This window comes from Hypomesus nipponensis, chromosome 25 (genome assembly GCF_054491055.1).
Source record: "Hypomesus nipponensis isolate SF chromosome 25, ASM5449105v1, whole genome shotgun sequence".
NCBI lineage: Eukaryota > Metazoa > Chordata > Actinopteri > Osmeriformes > Osmeridae > Hypomesus > Hypomesus nipponensis.
Genome location: NC_140385.1, coordinates 2,012,785 through 2,034,814, shown reverse-complemented (window position 1 = coordinate 2,034,814; position 22,030 = coordinate 2,012,785). Strand labels below are relative to the sequence as shown.

At 48.6% G+C, this 22,030-nt stretch overlaps 4 protein-coding genes, 1 long non-coding RNA gene and 8 other non-coding genes across 28 annotated transcripts; 1 reads left to right on the top strand and 12 right to left on the bottom strand.

Annotated features, from left to right (window-relative positions):
- Window positions 1-1,181: 1,181 nt before the first annotated feature.
- Window positions 1,182-3,902, bottom strand: batf2 (basic leucine zipper ATF-like transcription factor 2). Its single transcript, XM_084691669.1, has 4 exons — window positions 3,741-3,902; window positions 3,282-3,401; window positions 1,673-2,325; window positions 1,182-1,396 (listed from the first exon to the last, which is right to left on the bottom strand). The coding sequence occupies exons 1-4, from the start codon at window positions 3,822-3,824 to the stop codon at window positions 1,267-1,269; spliced, it is 987 nt and encodes a 328-aa protein (XP_084547795.1). The 5' UTR covers window positions 3,825-3,902; the 3' UTR covers window positions 1,182-1,266.
- A 970-nt stretch (window positions 3,903-4,872) lies between these two features.
- On the top strand, window positions 4,873-7,638 carry arl2 (ADP-ribosylation factor-like 2). Its single transcript, XM_084691668.1, has 5 exons — window positions 4,873-5,157; window positions 5,520-5,630; window positions 5,861-6,023; window positions 6,878-6,958; window positions 7,197-7,638. The coding sequence occupies exons 1-5, from the start codon at window positions 5,093-5,095 to the stop codon at window positions 7,329-7,331; spliced, it is 555 nt and encodes a 184-aa protein (XP_084547794.1). The 5' UTR covers window positions 4,873-5,092; the 3' UTR covers window positions 7,332-7,638.
- A 503-nt stretch (window positions 7,639-8,141) lies between these two features.
- LOC146221683 (uncharacterized) lies at window positions 8,142-15,841 on the bottom strand. 16 transcript variants are annotated; one of them, XM_084691160.1, is made up of 17 exons: window positions 15,622-15,841; window positions 13,104-15,061; window positions 12,468-12,510; window positions 12,186-12,223; window positions 11,937-12,009; window positions 11,720-11,759; window positions 11,467-11,593; window positions 11,123-11,160; window positions 10,686-10,728; window positions 10,457-10,501; window positions 10,201-10,252; window positions 9,943-10,000; window positions 9,654-9,702; window positions 9,078-9,173; window positions 8,680-8,999; window positions 8,457-8,499; window positions 8,142-8,280 (listed from the first exon to the last, which is right to left on the bottom strand). In XM_084691160.1, exons 1-2 carry the CDS (start codon window positions 15,686-15,688, stop codon window positions 13,746-13,748), a joined length of 1,383 nt encoding a protein of 460 aa, XP_084547286.1. In that variant the 5' UTR covers window positions 15,689-15,841; the 3' UTR covers window positions 8,142-8,280; window positions 8,457-8,499; window positions 8,680-8,999; window positions 9,078-9,173; window positions 9,654-9,702; window positions 9,943-10,000; window positions 10,201-10,252; window positions 10,457-10,501; window positions 10,686-10,728; window positions 11,123-11,160; window positions 11,467-11,593; window positions 11,720-11,759; window positions 11,937-12,009; window positions 12,186-12,223; window positions 12,468-12,510; window positions 13,104-13,745. The 16 variants fall into 16 exon arrangements, with proteins under 16 accessions (XP_084547286.1, XP_084547289.1, XP_084547290.1 ...); XM_084691163.1 differs by having other exon boundaries at window positions 11,123-11,157; XM_084691164.1 differs by having other exon boundaries at window positions 10,201-10,333; window positions 11,467-11,498.
- Window positions 8,347-8,420, bottom strand: LOC146221691 (small nucleolar RNA SNORD31). Its single transcript, XR_014750700.1, has one exon. It is a non-coding gene; the product is annotated as a small nucleolar RNA SNORD31 (small nucleolar RNA).
- LOC146221690 (small nucleolar RNA SNORD31) lies at window positions 8,571-8,642 on the bottom strand. The gene has a single exon (XR_014750702.1). It is a non-coding gene; the product is annotated as a small nucleolar RNA SNORD31 (small nucleolar RNA).
- LOC146221689 (small nucleolar RNA SNORD22) lies at window positions 9,282-9,412 on the bottom strand. The gene has a single exon (XR_014750704.1). It is a non-coding gene; the product is annotated as a small nucleolar RNA SNORD22 (small nucleolar RNA).
- On the bottom strand, window positions 9,775-9,844 carry LOC146221688 (small nucleolar RNA SNORD30). Its single transcript, XR_014750705.1, has one exon. It is a non-coding gene; the product is annotated as a small nucleolar RNA SNORD30 (small nucleolar RNA).
- LOC146221687 (small nucleolar RNA SNORD29) lies at window positions 10,075-10,138 on the bottom strand. The gene has a single exon (XR_014750706.1). It is a non-coding gene; the product is annotated as a small nucleolar RNA SNORD29 (small nucleolar RNA).
- Window positions 10,315-10,378, bottom strand: LOC146221686 (small nucleolar RNA SNORD29). The gene has a single exon (XR_014750707.1). It is a non-coding gene; the product is annotated as a small nucleolar RNA SNORD29 (small nucleolar RNA).
- LOC146221685 (small nucleolar RNA SNORD31) lies at window positions 10,577-10,647 on the bottom strand. Its single transcript, XR_014750701.1, has one exon. It is a non-coding gene; the product is annotated as a small nucleolar RNA SNORD31 (small nucleolar RNA).
- On the bottom strand, window positions 11,235-11,308 carry LOC146221684 (small nucleolar RNA SNORD31). Its single transcript, XR_014750703.1, has one exon. It is a non-coding gene; the product is annotated as a small nucleolar RNA SNORD31 (small nucleolar RNA).
- Window positions 15,820-19,204, bottom strand: LOC146221682 (uncharacterized). The gene is made up of 2 exons (XM_084691175.1): window positions 18,482-19,204; window positions 15,820-17,234 (listed from the first exon to the last, which is right to left on the bottom strand). Exons 1-2 carry the CDS (start codon window positions 19,121-19,123, stop codon window positions 17,076-17,078), a joined length of 801 nt encoding a protein of 266 aa, XP_084547301.1. The 5' UTR covers window positions 19,124-19,204; the 3' UTR covers window positions 15,820-17,075.
- A 144-nt stretch (window positions 19,205-19,348) lies between these two features.
- LOC146221681 (uncharacterized) lies at window positions 19,349-21,135 on the bottom strand. The gene is made up of 2 exons (XR_014746710.1): window positions 20,840-21,135; window positions 19,349-19,458 (listed from the first exon to the last, which is right to left on the bottom strand). It is a non-coding gene; the product is annotated as an uncharacterized LOC146221681 (long non-coding RNA).
- Window positions 21,136-22,030: the final 895 nt, after the last annotated feature.

Here is a 22,030-nt window from a genome sequence, read left to right as displayed (position 1 = left end):
CTGTATCTTTAGACAGCTGAAATACAGGAACTATACAGCCTGTATCTTTCGACCGCTGAAATACAAGAACTATACAGACTGTATCTATTTCAGCTGTCTAGAATCTAGACAGAAATACTATTAGAACTGTGCACTTCTGATCCTTGATCACAGGCTGTGCACTATTTGTAGGCTACATCTCAAGGTTATATAGTACCTTGAGGTTATATAGTACCTTGAGGTTATATAGTACCTTGAGGTTATATAGTACCTTGAGGTTATAATAGTACTTTGCATCTTTATAGGTAATACCCTGTACCTCTGCAATACTATGTGCACAATCGGTATGTCACTTTGGATCAAAATACATACTGCTAAATACATTTTAAATAAATCTCTAATACATACTGCTAAATACATTTTAAATAAATCTCTAATACCTTGAATGTCCTTTCCCAACTTGAATTCCATCGATGGATGAAAACAAACAACATAAGACAGAGCAGAACTGCTGTGAGGTGTGTTTATGGTGTCATAGTTACAGCTTAACTATCACTGCTGTGTTCAGGCTAAAATAATGTACAAAAAAAACACAGATTCAACAATAACAATACGATTACTAAAACAGTGTATAATAAGCTTATTCTCACCATGCATGCATGGTCTAGCATCGACCTTAGACAGTAAATGTATTTGATATATTTATGTATACTGTTCATCTATAATAAACTAAACCACTAGATGATACCTCACTAAATAAACATTATTTGTTCAGTAGATCATTCACATTCACTCATCACCTTAATGCCCAATGTGTAGGAGGAGGAAAGAGGGGGGGAGAGGAGGGAGAGGGGGGAAAGGAGGGGGAGAGGAGGGAGAGGGGGGAAAGGAGGGGAGAGGAGGGAGAGGGGGAGAGGAGGGAGAGGGGGGAAAGGAGGGGAGAGGAGGGAGAGGAGGGAGAGGGGGGGAAAGGAGGGGGAGAGGAGGGAGAGGGGGAGAGGAGGGAGAGGGGGGAGAGGGGGAGAGGAGGGAGAGGAGGGAGAGGGGGGGAAAGGAGGGGGAGAGGGGGGAGAGGAGGGGGAGAGGAGGGAGAGGGGGGAAAGGAGGGGGAGAGGAGGGAGAGGGGGGAAAGGAGGGGGAGAGGAGGGAGAGGGGGAGAGGAGGGAGAGGGGGGAGAGGAGGGAGAGGGGGAGAGGGGGGAAAGGAGGGGGAGAGGAGGGAGAGGGGGGGAAAGGAGGGGGAGAGGAGGGAGAGGGGGGGAAAGGAGGGGGAGAGGAGGGGTTCAGTTCATGCCCAGCTTGATGATGTCGCTGAGTCCAGCAGCCAATCGTTGCTCTCCAGGAGTTTGGAGAGAGACAGTTCTTCAGAGTCCATAAATGAGGAGAGGGCAGGGAGGGGGCAGGAGGAGAGGGTAGGAGCTGGGAGGGGGCAGGGGGAGAGGGCAGGGGCAGGGAGGGGGCAGGGGGAGAGGGTAGGATTTGGGAGGGGGCAGGAGGAGAGGGTAGGAGCTCGGAGGGGGCAGAGGGAGAGGGCAGGGGCAGGGAGGGGGCAGGGGGAGAGGGCAGGGGCAGGGAGGGGGCAGGGGGAGAGGGTAGGAGCTGGGAGGGGGCAGAGGGAGAGGGTAGGGGCAGGGAGGGGGCAGGGGGAGAGAGTAGGATTTGGGAGGGGGCAGGGGGAGAGGGTAGGAGCTGGGAGGGGGCAGGGGGAGAGGGCAGGGGCAGGGAGGGGGCAGGGGGAGAGGGTAGGATTTGGGAGGGGGCAGGGGGAGAGGGTAGGAGCTGGGAGGGGGCAGGGGGAGAGGGTAGGAGCTGGGAGGGGGCAGGAGGAGAGGGCAGGGGCAGGGGCTGGGGCAAGCGGAGGCATAATCAGGGGACTAGGGTTAGTTAACAGACTGAGAAGAGGGCTGGGGGCATCATGTGACGTAGAGGGGGCCCTCTGGGAGGAAGTGAGGGCGGGGTTAGGATAGGAGGTGGTCTCCGGGGAAGATGAGGTAACCGTGAACGAGGAGAGGGGTACCAGAACATGTAGAGGGGCTCCAGAGGAGGGGGCAGATAGAGGCTCTGGGGGTCTGAGGGAGGGGGCAGATAGAGGGGCAGGGGCACTTGAGGTGGGCTGGAAGGTGGAAACAGGTGTGCTGGCAGGCGGGGGGGCAGCCGTGGGGAGGAGGGGGGAGGAGGAGGAGGAGGAGGAGAAGAATGAGGAGGCAGGAGAGGTTCCTGTAGGGAGCAGCAGAGAGCAGCAGGCCTGATGTTGCTCCAGAGCACAGCTGTACAGCTTGTGGTCTCTCCTTAAGCCCAAGATCTCCTTCTCCAGGGCGGACTTGGCCCTCTCCAGACCCTGGAGCTCCTGAATGGGGGAGGAAGGGACAGAGACAAAAAGGTTTATGATTTTACTTCATTAATGTTGTTGTTGTTCTATTATCTTTCATGTTAAAACTGGACTTGTGTTGTGTCGGCCATGTTGCTTTCCTTGGAGGACAGAAGAAGGAAAGAGAGGAAAATCAAACAAAGAGGGAGAAACACACACAGCAGTATTTAAGATGGCCCTGAGATAAGTTGTGCTGTTTATTTTCACTTTCCGTTCAATCCTTTTTAATCTTTACTGTACAGAATGTTGACTGATTTTATCACTACAAGCAGGAGGGTCCCAGACACAGAGTCATATCCTCTGGAGTCAGGCCCCTGTGAGTCTTACTGCGTGACTCAGGGAGTCAGACAGCAGCTCCAATAGGCCCCTGTGAGTCTTACTCAGGGAGTCAGACAGCAGCTCCAATAGGCCCCTGTGAGTCTTACTCAGGGAGTCAGACAGCAGCTCCAATAGGCCCCTGTGAGTCTTACTCAGGGAGTCAGACAGCAGCTCCAATAGGCCCCTGTGAGTCTTACTCAGGGAGTCAGACAGCAGCTCCAATAGGCCCCTGTGAGTCTTACTCAGGGAGTCAGACAGCAGCTCCAATAGGCCCCTGTGAGTCTTACTGCGTGACTCAGGGAGTCAGTCACCTCCACATAAGAAGAGGGGGAGGAAGAGGGAGGAGGAACGGAAGGAAGGAGGAGGAGGGAGTCGAGAATTTATTTCTCTTTCTCTTTCTGGCTTTCCCAGAAACGGCTGTATGTTCTAGAGTGGATTTCACAACACATGTTAACAAGGTCTCTCCTACACAGGTGGGGGGAGAGAGAGAGAGAGAGAGAGAGAGAGAGAGAGAGAGAGAGAGAGAGAGAGAGAGAGAGAGAGAGAGGTGAGACAGAGAGTTAGAAAGCGAGAGGGAAAGAGAGGAAGAGAGAGACAGGGGGGGGGGGCAGACTGACCTGGTGAAGGAGGTCAGCTTTTTCTGTCTGTTTCTTCCTGCTCTTACGAGCGGCGTCTCTATTTTTCTCTTTTCGGTTACCTGTATGTTCCACCTTCTGCCTCTTCCCCCCTCCTCTCTCCTGAAAGTAAAGCAGGAGCAGTCTTCAGTTCCACAGGGACGAGAGGATCACACCATCACCTCCTCAACACAGTGTCTCCAATAATAATGTATTACTTTAGCTTTGATCCAAAGAAAGATAGGGAGGGGGAACTAGAAAACCTTTTGATTTATAGTCAAATGCTCTAACCATTGGGCTTTTACAATTCAGAAGTTGCTGGTTGGAATCCCCCCCTCTTTCACAGAAAACGTTTAGGACGGCCCCATTTTTATGGGGGGACAATAGACATGGATCTGTAATGTCTATAGTGAAAATCTCAATTGGTCAGAAAATGGATTACGTGTGTGTCCATCATCTTACCCAGTCGGTAGGACTGCGGGAATCGTCGCCGGAGAAAGACGCGACGCTGCTTTCAGATCTGGAGTCCATGGACAGAGGCGGCATCTCGGTCAGAGGATAAACTCGGTCCCTATCCGGTTGTCCCGCGCGGTAGCCTGTTTGTCGCTGCCGGAATAATCGCGAAACACATCACTTTACACTTGCACACTGATGAAGATGTTTGTGCCTCGATGGCATCATATCAGAACATCATTGTTTTCGCACTTGCGGGTTATTAGTTCATAGAAGTTACCCTCGCGCCTGCCCGTGTATCACTCGGTCCGTCTCTGCGCCGTCTCTGCGTTATCTACGTTTCGTAAACATTTTATGTACGCCCCGTTCTCGACCTTCCCCTTTTACAGCGTGTCCTCTCACCTCAACCGCATTGATAAAGCAATTGCAGTGTCGCGGGCGACACCGGGAGACGCTTTCGGTTTTCGTTTACTTTAAATGGTCTGAATGCTCGGCAGTGGGTTTGGCAACTTGGGAAGTTGAAGAGGAGTTTAGAGGGGAGTCGTGCTCAACCTGTTATACTATAATACACGTGCTGGGAATTTGAAGACAGGAAGTAGTCTGGACAAACTTGTAGGAACAGATTGTAACAGACGCAAAAAACGACAAACCGTTAATCGAAGGCATTTCGACTGAGTTTTGTAGCCGACGTGAGTTGAAGAATGAGATTCTCAATAGGTGTGTGGAAGTGGTTTGAAAATAGACAGTGACTAGAAGTGTGGAAATATAAACTGACTTAATCTAGCTCAGTCCACATAACAAGTAGGCAATAGCTACAGCCACGATCTAGTCAACGTTATCCTCCTTTTAAAATGAATATGCTTTGTATAACTTTACAGCCAAATGTTATGTGCTTTTGCATTACACTACTGTAATAAGGCTATTTCTACTGTCAACTTTAGATGCTTGCTATTCTAGACACTGACAGCAGATGGCGCGAAAAAACATGGATAAATATGACGCCACCGGCCGGCCCTCATGGCCTTTCATTGCAAGCTCTAATTTCATTTGTTACATTTCGACCAATGAACTAGCCTCAAATCCCGACAGACGTCTGGATAAACTAATGAACGTATTTGGGGATTTCACACGTGCAGAAGTGACCAATTGGTAACGACCATCGGATGAACGTTGTAACGACTTCCTGCTTTCCCAGGTGCTGTTTATGTGCGCGCGTTGTTTTGTTTCCACAGAAATAGGAAAGTAAACCGCTTAAAGGAAATCTAAGGAATAATAACCGTTAGCTAGCAGTACCAACCCTGGACGTATTTCTATTGTAGACCAGCTTCTAGTGACGGTGGAGCCGGTGGTTTGTCTGTACAATGGGCTTGTTGACAATACTCAAGAAGATGAAGCACAAGGAGCGCGAGATGCGACTGTTGATGCTGTATCCTCAAACGGTCACTCGCGAGATCTCCAAAACCTCTCATCAGACCTAGACATTAGAGAAATCTTAGAAGATATATGTTCTGTTAGCTTTGTTATTTGACGTGTGTAGACTGGCTAGCAAAGTGCGCTGTGGTGTGGCACTGTCGTATAGTAGGATTCTGGTGGGTGTTAAGATGTAGCTAGTTTGCTCACCAGCCACCTGCCCTCACTCCCACCCTCCTCTTGTATCTTGCATCAAATGTGTCGCCACACCCAGTAAACAATAACTCAACTTTAGCTATTATTGTTGTTGAAAGCGCTAGCTTTGTGTTTGTGTGTTTGTTGCACGATATCGGTTACTGTTCTTAACTTAGCATCTAGCGGTCTGGACAATGCCGGAAAAACGACAATTTTGAAGAAGTTGAACGGAGAAGACTTGAGTACCATCTCTCCCACGCTGGGGTTTAACATTAAGACCCTGGAACACAGAGGGTAGGAAATGAATCATGTTTTATTATTCTTTGGTTTTCCGGCTATTTAGGTGCGATATCTCTTGAATTTCTTATCAAGAGCCAATATGCATCTCCCTAATTCTCCCTCTACTCTCTCTCCCATGTACCCTTCCTTTTCTGTTCTTCCTCTCCATCTTCTCTCTCCACCTCTTCTACCTCTCATTCGCTCTTTCTCCATCTTTTCTCCTCCCCTTCCTCCGCCCTCTCCAGGTTCAAGCTGAACATGTGGGATGTGGGTGGTCAGAAATCTCTGCGTTCCTATTGGAGGAACTACTTTGAGAGCACGGATGGGCTGGTGTGGGTGGTGGACAGCGCTGACCGCCTCAGGATGGACGACTGCAGACGGGAGCTGGCCTGCCTGCTACAGGAGGAGGTACACACACACACACACACACACTGGCCTGCTTGCTACAGGAGGAGGTACACACACACACACACACACACACACACACACACACACACACTGACCTGCCTGCTACAGGAGGTACACACACACACACACACACACACACTGGCCTGCTTGCTACAGGAGGAGGTACACACACACACTGACCTGCCTGCTACAGGAGGTACACACACACACACACACACACACACACACACACACTGGCCTGCTTGCTACAGGAGGAGGTACACACACACACACACACACACACTGACCTGCCTGCTACAGGAGGTACACACACACACACACACACACACACACACACACACACTGACCTGCCTGCTACAGGAGGTACACACACACACACACACACACTGGCCTGCCTGCTACAGGAGGAGGTACACACACACACACACACTGACCTGCCTGCTACAGGAGGAGGTACACACACACACACACACTGACCTGCCTGCTACAGGAGGTACACACACACACACACACACTGACCTGCCTGCTACAGGAGGAGGTACACACACACACACACACACACTGACCTGCCTGCCTGCTACAGGAGGTACACACACACACACACACACTGACCTGCCTGCTACAGGAGGAGGTACACACACACACACACACTGACCTGCTTGCTACAGGAGGAGGTACACACACACACACACACTGGCCTGCCTGCTACAGGAAGTACACACACACTGACCTGCCTGCTACAGGAGGAGGTACACACACACACAGGCCACAAAGCTCATCTATAAGTGTGCCTCCTCTGCCAAGAGAATAGGAACATGCACTGGACACTCAAGACTGTGTTTGACTTCCTATAGAGGCTGGGTGGAGCTACACTGCTGGTGTTCGCCAACAAACAGGACCTCCCTGGAGCCCTGAGCAAAGAGGCCATACGAGAGGTGACTAGCACACACACACACTAACCAACACACTAGCACACACACAAACACACATCTTAACCATCAACGTCACTTGACACAATTATAATTTTCCAGTCTTGTGTAACTCAGAGACCTCAGAACACCTGGAAACTCTTACCTGTGTGCTCATGCCAGGCAGTGATGACAATGCCGCACTCCAGTGCAACATGTTAAATATCTGATTAGACAGTTGTTGAGTGATGTTTAACTGTTTAAGGCCCTGGGCTTGGACGAGATCCTGACCCACCACTGGTGCATTCTGGGATGCAGTGCGATGACAGGAGAGAACCTGCTGAAGGGGGTCGACTGGCTGCTGGATGACATCGCTGCTCGCGTCTTCAATGCTGACTGACCGTGTGTGAGGGGGCGTGTGTGTGTCGCTGCTCACGTCTTCAATGCTTACTGACCGTGTGTGAGGGCGTATGTGTGTTTAAAGGGGGGAGAGCGTGTGGGGTGATGTGGGATTAGCCAGTGCTGTTGACCATGTGCCTCAGGGTCTGTGTTAAGGGGGAGTGTGTGAGGGGTCATGTGCCTCAGGGCCTGTGTTAAGGGGGAGTGTGTGTGAGGGGTCATGTGCCTCAGGGCCTGTGTTAAGGGGGAGTGTGTGTGAGGGGTCATGTGCCTCACTTGTTTACCAATAAAAGTGTTTGGATGCAAAAGCCTTTGACCTGTGGTCATTACTTGCCAATACAGGGCTTTTACTAGTGTGAAAACATGTAGTACCTGATTTATTAGAGAACCAAGTCAATGAAGTGAATCACCAAGTTCAAGACAAATCAACATGTAGAGCTAAAATATGCAGTTGTCTGAGAAATTTAGCATCAGATTGGACCAAAATGAGTAGCAGTTTTAGTATTATATGGGAAGTTCCTCCAGCAACATCAAGTGGGATGATGACCTTTGAAGGTGCATAAGACACAGCTCCTAGCCCAGCCCTGACATGTTCTCGTATAGCAGGCAACGGTTTAAACCCTGGAATGCCCTGAAGATACTCATCAGTATAGAAGTTGGTTGTGATTTTAACAGGCCATTCAAGGGGCCTCGCAATCAGTTACGATGGAATTGTTACCTTTTTTTGAACTTGTATGCAATTAACTGCTTGTATCCCTAAATATCAGTGTCTGAATTCAGCTCACCTTATTCAAAACACACAAAGGACATATGAAGCTTGACCATTTTATTACACATCTGAAAGCTTAAGTCGGTTCAAATTAAAGTCAAGTATGTTACAAGTATGAAGAGGTATGAATCTTCCTCCTGCTCCCACCCTCTCAGATGGAAGATGACTCCATGATCCAGACCTGCAACACATTCCACTGGGTTGATTACATGTCTGTAGTCCAGTTGTACACAGCCATTTTTGTAGTTTCAAATCAGAGGTGTACCAATCAGTCAGCTAACATCAGACTGGGGCGGTAATAAGAAACTCATCACTTCAGGAGAGAAAGGCTTGATGAAGACGTTACTCAGTACACACCTGACAGGAGGAAGGATCAGTAGTATAGATCCATGTAGCCACGCTGTAGAGCAAAGCAAAGCTTGGGTCAGACACCATTTGGCTTCCGTCATGAAAATGAACTCAATCTCATGTTTGTAATCAGTACAGAACCAATCAGTCAGCTAACATCAGACTGGGGCGGTAATAAGAAACATCACTTCACAAAGCACAGTAGAAAAGAGTCACATCAAAAAATACTGACCTCAGAACAAGCAGGAGACTTCTGGAAGCCTGAACCACCAGTCTGGGGACAGAAGAGGAGCCAGAGAAGACTTCATGATGTGGATGGAGGAGTTTCAAGTCAGGATGAGATCAGACTGCTTTCTCAGTCATGAGGGTCTGTTACCCACGGCCAGCCCCCAGGACCACCCCACAGGCCCTCCATCAGCACCCAGAGCAGAGCCTCACCCCTGTGGTCAAGTGCAGGCTTATCAGCCCCACTCTGGTCCAACAGGAGAACCAAGTAGAATGGATACTGGGGGCAACAAGACAGCCCTGGGGGCTGGACAAGGGGCAAAGAGCCTGAGACTGTTTAGATAGACGGAAAAATCATCAACATCTGAGATCAGCCAACAGGAAGTGAAGTGACAGGAAACACACCTCATGGTTCCAGTGAAGCCCCGCCCCTCTGGAGAAGCTGGTTTGAGTCAGACCTGCTTCCAGCACAACTGTGCCAAGCTATTCAAGAAGCAACACCTGAAACACAAACAGGAAGTCATGGGTGACCAATCAGGTGTTGAAGACTTCCCAGTGCCAACAACCAGGAAGTGCCCCTGCCTGGCGTGTTGTGAGGGCAGATATCTGGTCCCCAGTCAGACTGTTGGTAACCCCAACGAGGCCTTCACCTTGTTGCCCCGGCAACCCCAGTGGGTTCACCTTTGCAGGTTCTGGGATCAGCTCAGGGCGTAAGACACGTGCGGGTGTCATCATCAGGAACCAGAATCACATCACTTCCTGTCCAACAGATTTATCCCCCCAAAGTTCGGGCACACAGCTTCCTGCTTTCCAACTAGTCAACACTGGTAGGTTCTCAGACTTAACATGTGCATCCAACAGGTATACTGCTCATTACAGCTGCCTGCCCTCAAGAATCAAACTAGTCTAACTTAGCCCCCTTAGTGTACAGCAAATACTAAAAGAGAGCTCTGCAGAGAGAAGGCCTGAACACATTCTTACCATGTAGAACGTTCATCCCAGCCCTGCTGCACATCCTCCAGGACAGGACCTGAAAGAACAGACATCTTTACGTCTGGTCAGACACACACACAAACACCACATCATGTCTGATCTACGCTGCTGCAGTCAGATTTCCATTTCTCAACAGGAGTTCAGACGAACGAGATTCCAGAAAACATCTCATCATTTCCAGCAGGTTACTGAATTAGTTGCGATTGGCAGGTAAGGTAGATTCAAACATAGAATCAAGACCCAGCCCTCCTTTATAAAGACACATGGTCAAACTCACCTGATTAATTGATACTAGAGGCCGTAGTACTGCAGGCCTCCACAGGGGGCAGCAGAGTCTGGAGGGGGAAGAGCAACGACTCGTTAGATGCTGCAGATGAAGAGTAGCAGCAGGGTGCTGATGTGACCCGCAGTCTCTCAGCAGTTCATGTCTTTTCACATCGTTTCAAAGTGAGCTAAGTTGATCATCAGCGAAACTGCAGAGTAGCAGAAACAGCCACTCAGAAATACAAAATGGCCACCTGGAGAGAAGACATACCTCCCATGTTTAGAGTCCGGCGCCTTCACAACCTCATCCAGGCCACAGACACCTACAGAGCAGAGCGTCAGACCCAGACCACAGCTGTCCAACATCGACACAGAAACACCTTCCATCACTCAGTTGTTCATCTCTTTACACGTGGGTTCAAAGTGAGCTAAGTTAATCGTCATAGTGACCAGACAGCTTTATTGGACACACTAGGCAGACAAGATGGCCGCCGCAGAGCAGGGGGTGACCAGGACAGAACACCTACCATGGAGTCGTGCACCAGCCGCCATCTTTGACAGGAAACAGCATTCTGTAAACAGGAAATGACAGCTTTAGACATCAGATCTGGGTTGAAACTCTTGATAAAGCATCTTGTCACTTAGTATAGAATCAGAGGGGTACCAATCAGTCAGCTAACATCAGACTGGGGCGGTAATAAGAAACTCATCACTTCAGGAGAGAAAGGCTTGATGAAGACGTTACTCAGTACACACCTGACAGGAGGAAGGATCAGTAGTATAGATCCATGTAGCCACGCTGTAGAGCAAACACATTAGGATAAATGAACCCAACTAAGACGAGTGGGTGATCAAGTATTAAGGTGGAATTCTAGGGATGAGATCAGCCTGGAGTATTTCAGTCATAATGGATCAATGCCCCCAGCCAGAACCCAGGACCACCCCCACTGGTCCTCCATCAGACACCAGAGCAGGGCCTTACCCCTGGGACAATATGCAAACCCCAGGCTCATAAGCCTCACCCTGGGCCAACAGGAGCACCAAACAGAGCGAGCGTATTCTGGGGGGGTCAGAATATAGCCCTGGGGGGCTGGACCGGGGGCAAAGAGCCTAGACTTTTTTGTGACAAAATCATGTCAACATCCCAGTTAAGCAAACAGGAAGTAGCATTTAAGAGGATCCCCCCAGCTCACCTCACTGCCAGTCCCAGACATGCTGCTACTGCCGCCTGCTGGAGAGAGGAAACATGACAGGTCAGAATCCAGCTCTGGGGTGAATTATGAAAACCAAACTTGATCTTAATGTTTGTAATCAGTGCGGTACCAATCAGTCAGCGAACATCAGACTGGGGCGGTAATAAGAAACTCATCACTACAAACAAGTCTTAACAGCCCACCCTGCTCCGGTGAAAATATTTTACAGTCCAGTAGGTTCTGACATTTAAAGCTTGACAAGATGAATTATGTCTGTCAACACTGGGGCCAGGAGCATGATGGGAGAATCCAGGTGTTGAAAAGCTGCCGTCTCTACAACTCACCTCAGACGAGTCCTCAAGACATGTCCAGCTGCCTGCAAGACAACCAAGAGCAGCATGAGACAGGAGCACGGAGAAGCCTGCTAGAGACCAGGCGGCCATCTTGTTTGATCAGGGCTTTGGTGACTAACTGCCATGAGACAAAGTCGTCCAGATTGTTAGTGGGCTTGAGCCCATTTCATCCTTTCAAACATGGACAGGAAAAAACAAGGAGCTTTCAGTTTTAACTAAACAGTCAAGCGACAGTTCAACTTACCAGACTGACAGGAATAACTTCTGGTCACTGATGTCAGCACCTAGACAAACAGAACTCTGTAAGTAACCTTGACAATCAAAGGCATCCAGGATTGATAGGCAGGATAAGATCAGATGAAGGGGTAGGCATCACAGACAGTCAGCTATATGCTTGTCTTCTAAATATCATCAACTCAAATCTGCACAACTGAACGTAGTGGAGAACCCTAGGAACGCACCACTGCAGGATTCTGACTGGAACGTTGCAGCACATCTCAGAAAGTCACAATGCCCAAATCACAGCATGGCCACCTGTAAACATAGCCAGGTTAGACACAGAAACACCTTGAGGTAGAGATGCACTACCGCAATAGCGGCATCAGATATAATAGTGGCTTCACTAAAATTCAGACATATGCTTGTCAATAAAATCATCATCTTGATCCACGTGTCACAGGATTACTGTCAGTTCTTTATTAATTGCTCACCTTGTAAGAGTACCCATGGGTTGCAGAAAACTCGTCATCTGCAATAGAACACACACATTTAGCATTTCATATAAAGAGGAATTTCTTTCAATGGCTAAATACGCTACTCAGAATCTGGTAAAGTAGTCTCTTCAAAGGATGATTCGGTAAGAGAGAGTTCGGTAATCATCATAGTAGCATGCGGCTTCGAACCCCAAATCACCAACAACCTTTATGGCATGATTTTAATAGCCGTTGCTCGTTCACCGCAATATGGTGGACACTGAACAGTCACACATTTACCTGCTCTGCAGAAACCGCCGCCCAAAATCTGCGCATGGCCATCCTGAGAAGAGAACATGGAGAACGTTTATCGAACCTTGCTAGCCACGTGATGCTGACTAGCTAGCCAAAATAACCGGTTGACAATATCAATGACATGCGGTCAACCGGAGGCGTCATTTAATTAACACAAGGAATGTCTTCCATCAGAAAGATATTGTACAATCACAGTCATTCAGTACAGGTCTGTGAGTTCTCATCATTGGAAGACATTGTACAAGCCTGCCTAGCCAGCGACATTTCACGACTGAAACAGGACGGCGCGGAAAAAACTTAATAGAAATATTCTACGCACACTGACCTTAAACTAACAAAGATTACATTAAGCATAGTTGCAATGTAAAAATTATATAGCGTTACTATAGATGGTTACGGATTCTCAAGATACCGCCATGAAGTGTGAGGTAGCTAACGCTAGCTAACCACTTCAATCACCAATGCTGCAGAACAGCATGGAAATCTCCAACCTTTAAGGCACGAGCAGTCTTACAATCAAGACCTCTGTTTGAATTTGCTATTAATAACCACTCAATGTTATTTGTAATCACACTAAACAAACTCGAAGTTTCCAAATACGAGAGACAAAAAGTTACTTACCGAAGTTGCAAGAAGAAAGTGGAAAGAAAAATGGTCTCGCAGGAATTTATATGCGGCCCAGGCGCCGCCCCCACTCTTCTTCTTCTGTGAATTCTGGTTGGTGGATCGAGTCCGGTACACAGCCCCATGTCTATACACAGCCCCCTACCGCGGTGGATTGTTTTGCCATAAAGTCAGTCTTCACTAGATTCTCCTCGACAATCCATATCCAAAAAGATTCCCTTCCACACGCAATTCATTCCACCCTTCTCATTTCCCAGCTCCGTTCAGCTCTTTGAGTTGCATACAAACCACAGCGTAATCTATTCCTTTCTCCCGATAACACCGCAATGTTGGAAATACTAGGCCACAACTTAGTCTTGTTTTAACATCCAGTAGTTAGAGGTATTTATCCTGAAAACACTCGTTTCTAATGACTCAAGATCAATAAAAATACAAATGTATAATAACGCTCAACGCTTTTTTTTTGTATCACTGAAACATCTTTGGCAAAATACATTTTATATAGAACGTATACATAAAAAAACAACAATTCTTCAAGACAACTCATCTTACATTTACAATTTCCAAACCCCCCTCAGTCCTCATAAGTTCCCAACAGGAAGTGAGAGAGGCAATCAGGTTCCAGAGTTTTAAGACCTATCACCATAGGAACAGATCTCGGACCCAGCCCAGGATTCCACGTCCTGGTTCCACATGTCCTGAAGCAGGGGGGGTGGGCGTGGCCACAGGCAAGGTGGGAGGTGCCTCCCCCTGTGATTGGCCTGTGCTGATGATGTCATCAGGTGTCACAGCAACGCTGTCTTGATTAGAGGGGAGAGTGCGCTCACGGGCAGTAGCGATGGGGCCTTTCGTGGCTTCGCTGTCGCTAAGCGGGCTGTTGCTAACGGGACCAGACGTCGACTTGTTGTCGTCATCTCCATGGCGCCCAAGGGACTCAGTAGAGTCCATTTTGGTTTCAGAGGAACTACAGGCCTTCGTGGGGCCGCTAAAACTACAACTCCCATTGCTCCCTTCGCCATTGTATGAGCCCTCAGCGACATCTATAACTGTGTCGTCGAAGGGGTAAATAACAGGAAGTAAATCAACCACGTCAACGACTTGGATGTCGTCATGGTTACCATTGGCCTTGGTAGTATTATCAGAGTCCCAGTAAGAATACGTTGTTGCCATGGAAGCCTCTGTAAGTGTGGCATCATGAAAGTCCGTTGCCATAGCGGCATTGGTCACAGACTCAATCAGGAGGCGAGGGAGGAGTGTGGCATTGTGGGAAATGAAGTTTCTGCTGGCCTCCTCTTCTAGCTCCTCCGCCTCCAACCACACCTCTGCAGATCCCTCCTCAGAGTCAGAGGGGTCGTAGGTCAGGCTGGGGTCGTAGGTCAGGCCGGGGTCGGCAGGATCATCAGTGTCTCTTGAGGTCGTTCTGCCCACCGACTCCACAACCAGGTCCTCATCAGAGTTGTCAGGGTCGCTAGCCGTGTTGCTATGGACAGCAGTTGTATTGAAGTGGCTGTAGACAGGAGGCGGGACCAGTTGAGTGGGGATGAGATCCAGAGGTGAGGGGGTGGAGGTGGAGGGGGCAGACACAACCTCCTGGGAGGAGAGGGGGGAGGAGCCAGGAGAGGTATCGTTGAGCGAGGAGAGGGGGGAGGAGCCAGGAGAGGTATCGTTGAGCGAGGAGAGGGGGGAGGAGCCAGGAGAGGTATCGTTGAGCAAGGAGAGGGGGGAAGAGTCAATAGATGTATCGTTGAGCGAGGAGAGGGGGGAGGAGTCAATAGATGTATCGTTAAGCAAAGAGAGGGGGGAGGAGTCAATAGATGTATCGTTAAGCGAGGAGAGGGGGGAGGAGCCAGGAGAGGTATCGTTGAGCGAGGAGAGGGGGGAGGAGTGACGTTCGTATGGTTCGGCAGCGAAGGCGTGGTCAATATCAGGTGGCGAGGGGATGTACCTCTGTGACCCTAACCAGGAAGAGCAGGAACACAATGTTAACTCTGGGAAGCATTTCATGAAACAAGGAAGGAATTTGGAAGCAGTTGTCTTTTCATCCATAAAACCCCTGTTTTAAATGGATAGGCTACACAATAGCATGGGAGAAGGGGGGGTAAATTTTTTAAAAATTAATATTAAATATTACCAACATTTGTATTTTTGTATTACACAGTATTATTATTATTCTTTGTGTGTATAACTTACAGTACTTTTACAATGATGCAATTGTAAAAGTATAAATCGTTGTAGTCAACACTGGTTACTGTATGATAGACATTGACAACCATCCTTCATCACAGATAGTCCAGTAACAAGTGAGTTACTAGTGACGTTAGCTTGTCTACACGGATGTAAGTTCATATGACAATATGATTAACTAGATACAGTATATTGTCTGTCATACTACTATCGATTTTGAATTGATTAGTCTACTAGTATGTATCCTATAGCTAGCACTAACTAGCGACTGTAAAGTAGCTACTGTAATGTTAACCTATGTTAAATAACCTGTCAATCACTATTACTGTACCTTGCTGGCAGAGCAAGACGAGTAACCAGACAATCAAAAGATGGCAAGCCATCATTTGAGCCATCATTAGAAGTCAGCTGGGCTTGTTCACCGACAAAATTAACTAATGTGTAGCTAATAGTCAAATCTTTGCTGTACTATGTTTTTTTACAAGCTAGTGAATGAGTTCATTGAAAATCGGCAACGTAAAACAAAAAATGCCAAATAGCAGATTTTTATTGGTCAGGTATTTCAGCGATTACCTTAGCAACAGTCGTTAGACACAACACAACTGAGTAAAACAGAATACGTTTTCCGTTCCATATAAATAGCTCTACATTTTTTTTCGCACTCATTAAATAACAGTTTACCACAATGCTATGTTGAATATATGACAACATATAATTGAATCCCAGGCACATTGTAGGACATACTGTACATGTACTTAGTGATAATTCTATCAATGTGAAATAAATCTGATTTCAAATATAATTTTAATTTCGTTCTGATAAATGCTACACATTTATAACACAACTAGCACTTGTTGCCTTTCAGACAGATAAGAGGACACACAAACCTAAGAACATGGATGATTGATTATCATATATATTGATTGTTAAACCTAATGATGACTGTACTAGTCTGATCAGTGGTCCAAGCCCTCAAGTTCAGACTCACACAGGAAGTGCTGTATGGGGAACATTCAATAGGCCCAAATCCTCACTGCATACAGTACAGTCTCACATAAACACACTTAAAGTGTGTAATGGCTGTTCTCATGCTTCAATAACCTCTCTCTCTCTCTCTCTCTCTCTCTCTCTCTCTCTCTCTCTCTCTCTCTCTCTCTCTCTCTCTCTCTCTCTCTCTCTCTCTCTCTCTCCCTGTCTATCTCTCTCTATCTCTCTCTCTCTCTCTGTCTCTCCCTCTCTCTGTCTCTCTCTGTCTCTCTCTATCTCTCTCCCTCTCCTCTCTCACTCCCTCTCATTCTCCCTGTCTCCTTCTCCCAGACGCACACATCTTCAGGTTAATCAACTGTAACCTTCCTAGGAACAGCATCCAGCGACAGAAAAGTTAAACTTCAAACCGGAGAGGCGAGGAAGAGTAAACAAAGCAAAAATAACAAAATTATACTTTTTTTTTCTTCCTATATCTCCCATAGCCACCGTTGCCACGGTGACACAGGCGTCAACAAGCGTTCTAGTCCAGACATGCATGTCCTTTGCGGCCGTCCAAATCCATTACTATTGATCACTGATCAGCCAACTGATTGTTATCGGTCATTATCAGCCCCTCGCCCTCCACCTGACAGGAACAAGGTCTTCAGCGATTGGTCCGGAAAATCACAACCACAAACACCACTGTGTTTCCGTGGTAACCCGTTCTTTTTTGGGTTGCTATTGTCAAGATGAGGGTAATTCAAACATTACAGATTAGAGATTACGAAGACTGAGGTGATGTGATTGGTTTGGGGTCCGTTATCTGTACTCCCCCAAAATAGAGGAGGGGCTTCTCTTCTTGGAGGAAGGTGATGATGATGATGATGATGAAGAGGAGGGTGTCACCGGGGTGAGGGTCACACTGTGCAGGTTGGCGACGAACGTCTCCCACCCTCGACGTAACGCTCGGTCGAAAGCCTGAAGGAACAGGACAAACACACATAGGTTTACGGTCAACATCCCTCATCAGAGTCTCTATCGACTGACACACCTGATCAGGTCTTCAGTCAACACCCCTCATCAGTCTCTACACCTGATCAGGGGTCCACAAACTGTCTGTTTCTCCAGGTGAAAGGTGACAGCGCGGGGCGGACATGAACCGACCCCCAGGTAAGCGTGTGTGTTTCAACAATGTTTGCTTTGGAGGACGGGCCTTGGACAGGTGAACATGCCATCGCCATGGTGACGCGGAATGTCTGAGTAGGTGGATCTAAGGGGCGGGGCTAAAACTCCTGATGTGGTAAACTGATACTGCAAAGGAATGTCAATCCTGTCAAACCGCTAAAGAACCTTGACACAAGGTCAGTGACCAAGAGCACTGTGCGTGTTTGTGTGTGTGAATGTGTGTGTGAATGTGTGTGTGAATGTGTGTGTGTGGGATGCCCCTGCACACTGTATCTCTTCCCTCCCTGCGTAAACAACTCAATCGGAGAGGAAGATAAAGAGGGGGAGGGGGAGGGAGAGGAGGGGGAGGGAGAGGAGGGTGAGGGAGAGGAGGGGGAGGGAGAGGAGGAGGAGGGAGGCAGGTGTATCAAGTTAAAGGGAGAGAGAAGAGGAGAGAGAAAGAAGGGGAGAAGAGGAGAGAGAGAGAAGGGGAGAAGAGGAGAGAGAGAGCGTAGAGAATAGCAGAGCATTGTGCACAAACAGAGCAGGGTAGAATGTTTTAAGATAGCAGATCACCACCTGGGTTAACACAGAGGCGTACAGCCATAAACGTCTATCAGGAGGTTGTGCAAATGAAACACCATAAATGACTACTAAAGTTTTGTATTTCGAGGACAGTTATCGCCTCGTGGAACATTAGTTGAACTTTAGTCCGGTGTTCCACGCTATGAATTCCAGACAGACACGTAATGCCTCTCCTCCTCCTCCCCTCCTCCTCTCCCCCTCTCCTCGCCCCCTCTCCTCTCCCCCTCTCCTCGCCCCCCCTCCTCTCCCCCTCTCCTCGCCCCATCTCCTCTCCCCCTGTCCTCGTCCTCTCTGTTAAAGTGTAACTAGGGTCTCTGGTCAATAACCCAGTGGAGAATGTGTCAGGAGGAGAGAGAAGAGAGATGTGCTACTGTATGAGGTAAACATAAAGACTCTCTTTATCTCCCACTCTCTTTCAATCTATCTCCCACTCACTTTAACTCTCTTTCATACATACACACACACTCATGTCTCACCTTACGGTAGTTCCTGAGCGTGCTTCTCTTCACCACCTTCATCTCCTCCTTCTGCCCCCTGGTCTTCCTCTCCTCCTCCTCCTCCTTCCCCTCCTCGTCCTCCCTCCCTCTCTTCTCCTTGATGAGGACCTGGTCATCCGCCTCTGCCCTGACGGTGAAGTGAACGAGGCTGGGCTCTAGCCCGGCCCTCTGTCCCTCCATCACTCCCTCCATCTCCAGAGAGACCTCAATGACGGGGCCCTCCGTCTCCACCTCCGTGCCCAGGCTCGGCCCCTCCACCCTGGGCTGCTCCTCTGCGGGCCTGGCCTCCCTCTTCCTCCTCCGGGAGCTCCTCCTCCAGCGACTGCTGAGACGAGCCGGTTCGCGGTGGATGAGCGAGGCACCGTCGTCCTCCATCATACCCTGGTGGAAGTCCACCACTCCGGGGTCTCCGGCCCCCTCCTCTGGCCCAGCACGGGGCTCCTCGGCTGGGCACGGCTTGGCCCCGTTGCCCCCCTCCCTCCCCGGCTCCTCCGCAGCTCTGGACGGCTCGGTCTCCGGCTCATCCAGACGTCCGTAGAAGCCGTCAGACTTGTCCAGGAACTTGGGAGAGCGGAGGGAACTACGGGCCAAGCTTTTTTTGGAACTCTTCCCAATCGTCATCTTACCTCTCTCTCTGTCTTCCTTGCTTTCTTGCTTTTTCTCTCTCTCTGTATTTCTCGTTTTCTCTCTCTCTCTCTCTCTCTCTCTCTCTCTCTCTCTCTCTCTCTCTCTCTCTCTCTCTCTCTCTCTCTCTCTCTCTCTCTCTCTCTCTCTCTCTCTCTCTCTCTCTCTCTCTCTCTCTCTCTCTCTCTCTCTCTCTCTCTCTCTCTCTCTACTCTCTCTCTCTCTCTCTCTCTCTCTCTCTCTCTCTCTCTCTCTCTCTCTCTCTCTCTCTCTCTCTCTCTCTCTCTCTCTCGTCAGCCGTTCTCTCCGTCCGGCTCAGCAGGTGACGTGATCTGAGAAGGGGGTGAACAGACGAGTGATTATGTAAGTCGCCGTGCTGTAAATGATGTCATACCTGAGAGAGAGGAGAGGAGAAGAACAGGGGGAATTCTGATGGAGAGATAAAGCATGATGAAGGAAGGAGACAAATGAAAGAGGAAAGAGGAATGCAGAAGGACGAGATGTGAAACCCCATATCACCACCCCATCTCCCCCCCCCCCCATATCACCACCCCATCTCCCCTCCCACCCCCATGTCCCAGCTAGAGGCGACAATGTTAAAAGATCACAAGACAACAAAAACAGAACGATCAGAATAACTCGTTTTGCTTACGTCACAAACATAATTACTTGTAATTGTTTTACATACTTCTAATTTAATCAAATTCACTTGAATGTGTGTGTTCTTGGGTATATGTGCTTTTTTTGATACGTACGATGTGTGTTTGTGTATGTATGTATGTATGTATGTATGTATGTATGTATGTATGTATGTATGTGTAATTTACTGGGGACATGGTGTTTTCTAATCTGGCATATGTCTCTCTCTCACACACACACAGTACGCCCTCTCTCTGTCTCTCTCTCACACACACACAGTACGCCCTCTCTCTGTCTCTCTCTCACACACACACAGTACGCCCTCTCTCTGTCTCTCTCTCACACACACACAGTACGCCCTCTCTCTGTCTCTCTCTCACACACACACACTACGCCCTCTCTCTGTCTCTCTCTCTGTCTAATTTATGGCAGAGATAAGGCAGAGGCTAGCCTCATCCAGACTTTGACACCAAACACACTCTGCAGGACAAAGACAAGCCAAACTGTTCCAACCGGAACCCTGGCCTTTCAGAAGGTTCCTCTACTGATGGTTCCTCTACTGATGGTTCCTCTACTGAAAGTTCCACAGCTGAGGGACAGTTCTACAGAGGTTCTGCATGGTTCCAAATGGTTCTGAATGCAGATATGTGTCCAACTTAGATGGGACCATAATGTTTCAGAGGGTTCCACTACAATGTTCTACGCTGTTTCTAAAGGTTCTGTGGATAGCTACGTGTCCAAACAGTTCAGGAGGAGAAGACAGGGTTCTGCTGTTCTCTGTCAACAGAACCCACACAGAACAAAGACACACAACCAGCAGTGAAAAACCAACCACCTGACCTGCTGTCTCACACACACATATCTGTGGTGAAATCACACAAGTTCACAGCTCTTACAGTGACTGACAAACACTAAACAGAAGGAACAACCAGAGAGAGATAGAAAGATAAAGAAAGTGATAGACAGAACATTTAAGAGACAGAGACAACATTTTAGATATGAACATTCATGCCAGTAAAGCATATGTAATTGAATTGAGAGAGAGGAGAGAGAGAGGACAGAGAAAGATCTTACCTTGCGTGTGCTACGGTGTGTGTGATCTGGTTCCTCTCACATCTGAGCTCTGAGTGCAATTAATCCTGGATACACCCTTTCCTCATGTGTTTAACCATGCCGTGACCAGAGCACGCACACACACACTGTCCTCTTGTCTTTAACCCTGCCGTGACCAGAGCACGCACACACACACTGTCCTCTTGTCTTTAACCCTGCCGTGACCAGAGCGCACACACACACTGTCCTCTTGTCTTTAACCCTGCCGTGACCAGAGCGCACACACACACACACAACAGCCCAGCTCTCAGGATCAGAGCTCAGGCGCTCCTCAGCCAGGCTGCCCAGAAGAGACTCCTCTACAGGTAAACAGTGTGTCTAGGTGGGACCTTGTGTTTGAAGAGTGTAGTGTGTGTGGCGCGTGTGTAGTTGCATGAGGCCGGTGTTGAATCATCAGTGGTTAGCGCATCATTTTAGCAAGCACAGCCTTGTCGACATACACACACACTTAAAAGTGTCTTAAAGGACTTGGATGTGTTCAGTATCGTCAACACTGTGAGTGTGTGAATCACCATGGATTTAACCTTGTGTGTGTGTGAATCACCATGGATTTAACGGTGTGTGTGTGTGTGACTATGTAGGCAGACTTGCTCACCTTCAGGTGCCCAGGTCTCCTAGCTGAGCGCTCCCAAACTCCTTATATGGTCACAACCAGGATGCCTTCCCCAGGGAGTGGGCGGTGCAGCTGTCAATCAAAGAGGATCATGAAAGCACAGCTGCAGGGGGGGTCGGCGGGGTCCCGCCCACTGGAAGGTAGGGACACGAGGGTTCCGGAACACACTGCCATGGTTACGCTCAAGCACAGACAGGTCGGATGCCGTGACTACTGAGTGATTATTTCATAAGACTTGTTTTGAAGGAAGGAGGAAGAGGTGGAGGGTGGAGAGAGAGAGAGAGAGAGAGAGAGAGAGAAGGGGAGGTAAAGGGAGAAAGAAAAAAGGTGGAGACAGCTGTGTATGTGGTGTGGAACCATGACAGACAGACAGGTAGTGTGACAGGGACTGAGACAGACAGGTAGTGTGACAGGGACTGAGGCAGACAGGTAGTGTGACAGACAGACAGGTAGTGTGACAGGGACTGAGGCAGACAGGTAGTATAACAGACAGACAGGTAGTGTGACAGACAGACAGGTAGTGTGACAGACAGACAGGT